This window comes from Sceloporus undulatus, chromosome 2 (genome assembly GCF_019175285.1).
Source record: "Sceloporus undulatus isolate JIND9_A2432 ecotype Alabama chromosome 2, SceUnd_v1.1, whole genome shotgun sequence".
Classification (NCBI taxonomy): domain Eukaryota; kingdom Metazoa; phylum Chordata; class Lepidosauria; order Squamata; family Phrynosomatidae; genus Sceloporus; species Sceloporus undulatus.
The window spans coordinates 91,572,261-91,579,097 of NC_056523.1; the positions used below are offsets into that span (position 1 = coordinate 91,572,261).

Genomic DNA, 6,837 nt, shown 5'->3' on the forward strand with positions numbered 1-6,837 from the left:
AATAATAATAATAATAATAATAATAATAATAATAATAATAATAATAATAATTGCTAGTTACTGCCACTGAAAGATACAACTCAACTCTATATATATAACAGTTGTACTAATATAATGGCTAGGGGATGGGATTTTAGAGTCCAGTAAATCTGACCCATTTTCTTCAGTCAGTGCTGTAGGCAATCACAGATCCTGATGTACTGCTGACAACCTTTCAAGTACATTACTGGATGTCAAAACACATATCCAAACTTTTCACCAAAGCAGCTGCAACATCTGAAAATGACATCTGCAAACACTTGTCCTTTGCACATCTGTAAACACTTGCTCTTGAAATGGATAAAGCGCCCATTCTATTGTCTAAGGACAGTTGTTTTACAGTTTTCTGGAGCAACTGCTATTAATGGGTACTAACTTAAATGATACTTGCAACACAATTCCAAGAATGTTTGTTTTAGAATAGGTCTGCCTCATCGACTTTTATGGAATTTACTGTCTAATGAGTATTGGAGCCCTAATGACCAGTAAATTCTGTTGAACACTATATAAAGTACTTCTGAATAAACTAGGCCTATGTTTCAATTTTTCTTAAAATGTGAAAGTGGTTTCTAACACTGTAAAATTTATTTAAAACATTTTTGTGCACAGTGAGAATATGAGACTACTTTCTGCTTTTAAAAGATACATACAGGATATCTTGAATTGTTTTTGCAAGGCTTCCCATATGTCCTTCGAGGTGAATTCTAGAGCTGTTCTGTCTCTGAAACATTCTGTTTCTGGTTAAACAGAGAACAGGAGAAAGTGACAGGACAGACCTGCTTGGCTTTTATAACTTAATATGTTGCAAATGCTTGGTAAAACTGAAAAGTTTCACGCTAATACATTGTGCGGGTATGTGCCTTCAAGTCACCTGTCAACTAATGGTTACCTCATGAACACCATAGGGTTTATTTAGGCTAGGAATAATCAAATGTGCTTTTGAGAGTTGTGATAAAAAAACAAGAATTGTCCATTTGGCTATACTCATACAACACAGTTTGTCTGATCTTCTATGCATGCAAGCAACTGTACTTCCACCCCACAGATCATGAATTATTACTTTGCTTGTTAATGACTGTAAGAAACACAGACCAGATTTCTGTCATTTTATTTCTTCCCCCTCCTCCAGAATACAATCAGTCTGTATTCTCTCGCCTACTGCAGTACTGCTTAACTCACCACTTATACTTAATAACATGATATACAACCTACACAGTCTTGAAAAATCCCCAAATGATAATGCTGTAGCCAAGAGGAGCTGCAGAGAAAAGAACTTATATGGTAGACATGAACATTAGAAAATCTCTGCTGGATCGGGCCAAGGGACTGGCATCCAAAGTTTAACATCCTATTTTCCACAGAGGCCATCGAGATATATCATGGGAAGCCTGCAAACAGGGCGTGAAAACAAAAGCCCTCTTTCACTATTGCCTATTGCCATTGAACCTGGGGGTAGAATATGTGCAGTGCACTACCTTTTGTAGTACTGTATTGATATGTTGTCCTCCATGAATTTTTCCCTAACCAATTAAAGCTCTCTCAGCTGGTGGACACTGCCACATTTTTGGTAGTATATGCACAGGTTTACAATGGTCAGTGTGAAGAAGCATTTGTTTTGGTTTGTTCTGAATCTTCTGCCAATGAGTGCTAGTAGATGTTCCAGTATCATGAGAGAAGGAAAGAAGAAAACCTCTCTACTTTCTTCATACCATGCATAATATTAAGTTTTCCTTCCTAATAAACATCTCCATTAATTGCATTTTTTTTTCAACAAAGGGGCTGTACAGATTGGCAGAAATGGGCAGTGAGAACCTGCCCCTTTCTGCCCCAGATGGAGAACGTGGCAACCAAATCGCAGTCTCTGGGAGGCCTAAAAAGAACCCACTCCCTTCCGGATTCTTTTTTAGGCTGCATGTGGGGTGCCATTGGCACGATTGCATGCCATGATGAAATCCATGTGGTGCAGTGCTGTTTGGGCGCTGTATGGATGGGCATGTGCCATGATGGTGCCCAGGCAGCACAGTGAGGGATTTGAACATGGGGATGCAGGACGCCACTTTTCACCCATCGGTACTGGGCCTAAGAAGCCATAAACTTTATAACATTTTTCACACAGAATTGTTTCAGCCCCTTCATGATGTTAGCTGCCTTTTTATGGTCCTTCCAGGGACGTAGCCGGGGGGGGGGGTTCGGGGGGCCGGGCCCCCCCCCTCCCACCATAAAAAAGATTATTGTGTGCTGCTGCGCCCCCCCCCTCCACCCCCATTATAATGGTGCCAATTCTTGGTCCCCCCCCCCCCCTTCCTAAAATCCTAGCTACGTCCCTGGTCATTCTCCCATTCTTCAGTATCATTGACATAAAGTGACCATTGCTATACATGGCATTTTAAATGTAGATGCACCATAAATGTACAGAAAGGCAACTGCAGTATTGATAGATTTGTTTTTGATTCCTTCTATAATGATCCCTAACATTTTTAAATTTGAACTTCACAGCTAGTGCAGAGAGACTCATCATTTTCATTGGGGTGCTCACCAATGAAATGTTTTTTCTGCACAACCCAAAGCTCTCTTTCTTAATTTGTCATTACAGCCTTAGATGTTCTGCAAAGTTATTTTTCACCACAGTAGGTGACTTGAAGGCACACAAACACACACACATGTATCATATACACTGAATCTCATTTGCCATTTTGTTGCAGATACTCAGGGACCCAAGTATTCAGTTTCTGTTTTCACAATATAGAGATTTTCTGAGGCATAGCAGAAATGTGGATTCATATTCTTAGATGTGCACAAAGGGTCTACAACCTCCTCATTTCAATCAGACCGTTCTCTGGATCAGTCAAAAATGTTGTTGGGATGTTTCTTCTCTGCTCAAGACTTGGATTGCTTTATTTTCTTCCTTTTTCCTTTCTCTAGCCTGAGAATCTTCTGCTGGCATCTAAACTGAAGGGAGCTGCTGTTAAATTGGCTGACTTTGGCCTTGCCATTGAAGTGGAAGGAGAGCAGCAGGCTTGGTTTGGTGAGTGGGGGCATGCTGGATTTTGAAGAGTGGAGCAGTTCTAACATTCTGTTTTTGCTCATGTGTCAACAAAAATATGATTGCTTTGAATATTCCATGACTGTCAGACAATTAAGCCAATTACACTTAGCAACTGCAGTTATTTTAACAGGAAAGTCACATGATCCCTGTAACTGGCCCAGTCAGCTGATGTGTCACAGCATTCTGGACCTGCTGAAGTTTCTGAACAATTTCCAAAGGAAGCCCCACATAGAATGTCTTATAGTAGTCCAAACAGAATGTAATCAAAGCATGTGTCACCATAGCCAGATTTAATTTCTCAAGGAGTGGGTGCAGCTGGTTTAACTGTGCAAATGCACTCATGGTCACTGCTGAAACCTAGGCATCTAGGCTCAAATCTGAGTCTAGGAGCAAACTCAAGATGTGATTTGAGATTCCTGACTGACCAGATTGTGTCCACCTTCTGTTTCTTTGTGGGTCACTCTGACATGTGTCATCAGTCTAGGTCAGAGGTTATATAGCAGCAGTCGGGGAGATGCATTCCTCCAAATTGGTGGCATCATTTAGGTTGGTCTCACCGGGTGTGGTAACTCATGATATCACCCCTGCATTGACACCTTCTATATCACATCCACACAGTATTCTTAGTAATGTTTTTGTACTAATTTACTTATAAAACGTAATTCTCATATATCACTAAATGTAATAGCAATAATTGTGACATAAGCAACTAGCAAAATTAAAATTATGCTTTCAAATTACAATATCATACAAACAGAATAAATGTGTTTACATATACAGTGGACCCTTGTTATACACTGGGGTTTGGTTCCAAGATCCCCTGTGGATAACAAAATCTATGGATGCTCAAGTCCCATTAAATATAATGACATAGCAAAATGGTGTCCCTTATAAAAATGGAAAATCAAGGTTAGCTATTTGAAATGTATACTTTTTTTGAACATTTTAAAACCATGTATGCTTGAATCTGTGTATAAAAAAAAATCTGTGTATAAGAAGGGCTCCCTCAGAGAGTGGTGGAGGTCTTTAAACAGAGGCTGGATGGCCATCTGTCAAGGATGCTTTGATTGAGAGTTCCTGAATGCCAGGGATTGGACTGGAAGGCCCTTGTGGTCTCTTCCAACTCTATGATTCTATGGGGGGAAAAAGGGCTGACTGCATATAGTTTCATGTGGCTAAAGTGAAAAATTGGTAAAATGTGATGTTTTTAAAGAAAATTTTAAAACTTTAAAAAATTAAATTTTGAAGTTAGAATTTTTAAAAAACAACAAACTGGGGCCTCTCTTTTCATCTCCCACTGAGTCTCCCCTCACTCACACCATCTCTTCAGCATTTTAAAGAGATGCAGGTGAATGCCACTGTTTCTGCCAAAAGGCAGATGTCTGAGGAGCAGTAGTATCATCCCCACTTAGGCTGTCCACACACACCCTGCACTCCCCTAGTGATGCCACTGCTCCAGATATTGTTGAATGGCAGCTCTCATGATCATTCACCATTGGCTGTGCATTCTATGGATGTAACAGACCAGTGTCTGGTAGGCCAAATGTTTTTCACTTTGCTGCTACACTGTAAATCAATATTAATTTTATCATTTTGTTTTCCAAAAATGTTTGAGGGCTGCTGTCTTTGGACAGGATCTCTCAAACTCCATCGATTCACACATGCACAGACCCACACCATCACCTACCTTGAATTGTGGTTTGTTAAAAAAAATTCTGTTGATTTATATTTTGGCTAAACTGCATGATCTTGCTAATTTTCTGGATACAGCCTGATAATATCTGTAGTGGGAAATAATGTAGAAAATTTTAAAGAGTGAGAAATATAACTGAGCATAACTGCATATCTAGACAGATTTAGAGTGATCAAACTAGCTAAAATAACACAATAGCAAGAATCCTCTTTGTCTGTCCCAGCTTAAGTAGCTCCATTAACTCAATTGTTGAATAGTGAGTCAACACATACCGGTAGATAAATCTAAATGATTCAATATTTCTTATCTAGTCAGGACTAGCAATAGATTTAGGCTTCTGTGACACAGAGTATTACACATTTTTATTTGGATGATGCACCATAATCAATGCAGTATTGCATAGAAATGTGATAAGTTGCAGTAGCTTCTCTAGATATAAAGGCAAGATAAAATTATATACTATATTAGCTATATTTGAAGCACAGGTAAAGATGGAGGGGTGCTATTACTAAAGGATGAGTGTATAAGTGGGGAAATTTGAATTTTTGGATAAAATGAAATATAGAAAAAAATATTTTAATTATTCCTATATTTATATCCTTGAAATATAATCCTATATACATCTAGTCATGTGCAAGCTTCATGAGCCAGGGAGCACTGTACAGAACTGCATCCTCAAAGTAGCAATACCGTACTTGGTTTAGAAGTAAACATAGCGCGCCTGTCCAAACTGCGGGCTTGCCATCTGTGGATATAAGCATCCGCAGATGGCAAACCCCATTACACCTAATGGCCATGTGCAAACCACAGTAATTGAAGTCTCACAGTTCTTTGCATCCGCAGGGGGATCCGGAATGGAGTCCTCCAGATACTAAGGGTTGACTGTAACATGAATTACAAATTGTTGGCTTATTTTGAATGCCTATATAGCTTAAAGGCTTGGTTAATATTGTTAAAGTAAGTTTTTTACTGGTTTCATAGATGGGTTGTTGCAAACATTGTGGCAGTACATCAGAAAGCAGACCCAGAAGGGTTCTTTAAAAAAAAAAGAGGCTTGTCTAATGATTTTTAAGGGGGTGAATAAAAATATTATTGAAACTAATGCAATGTGTCCACCATCTGAGTTTTCTCGACATCTATATAAAAGATGTGGGGGTTGTGTGTATAGCTGAAATTTTAAAGCATTTTAAATCTAATTATTCTAGTATAGCATTCATTTCTGAAAAACACACCTGCTCTTACACTTAGCTGAACTCCCTCATTTAGATTACTTATGGTAGCCAATATGTTTAGTCTCCCTATATTTTGTAATGACCAACACTTGCAAATAAAATTGCAAGTATTTCTCTAACCTAGTTATTGACATTTATTTAACCATTTCATAAAGTTTTTCTTTAAATCTGTAGTTGGATACTGAATGTGGTTTAAATAACTCATGATAACTTGAAGTTATAAATACAACTTAGTTAGGTCATCACATTGCTACTGTGTCTTTGAGCTGTCGACACAGACTGTTAAAGGAATCCATTTATAATTATTCATGCTTTAAATACATTTTGCAGATGTATGTTGTAAGAGGAGTGATCATAGCTCAGCAGCCATGTAGAAAATCTGCAAAAAATGTCTGGTAAAAAGCCTAGAGAAGGTACTGCCCGCAATCTTGCATCAGGAGATGCAGCTTTGTGATGCTGCTCTGATAGCATCCCATCTAACTCTTCCAACCCATCTTTTCTCAGCTGCAGCCTTCCAAACTTGGCCATTTCTTGGTCAGTGTAGTGTTGCGGGATAACCAGACAAACGTCGAGCTAATTTTTACTCTAATCCAGAAGTTCCTACAGATGCCTCTCACTGTGTGCTGGTAATAGGAAAATGGCTGGACAGTTGTCCACTTCTTCCCCTGATTTCCACTAGCCAGGAAATAGTTAGGTTCAGGAGGCTAAAACAGAGAAAAAGTGGATTGTGCATTTACTAGACAATTCCATATTCTGCTATGACCAAAAAAGAAGTTGGGATGGTTTAAGTCTGGTGTATGCCATCGTGATCCACCAACAGATTGCCA

The 6,837-nt window shown here is 38.9% G+C and overlaps 1 protein-coding gene across 4 annotated transcripts in view; it reads left to right on the forward strand.

Moving 5' to 3' along the window:
- Positions 1–6,837, forward strand: part of CAMK2A (calcium/calmodulin dependent protein kinase II alpha) — a 176,239-nt gene that overhangs the window by 114,946 nt on the left and 54,456 nt on the right. For all 4 annotated transcript variants that reach the window (XM_042449335.1, XM_042449337.1, XM_042449338.1 and 1 more), the window contains exon 7: positions 2,962–3,064. In XM_042449335.1, the coding sequence (XP_042305269.1) occupies positions 2,962–3,064 (103 nt within the window). The remainder of the gene's footprint in view (positions 1–2,961; positions 3,065–6,837) is intronic.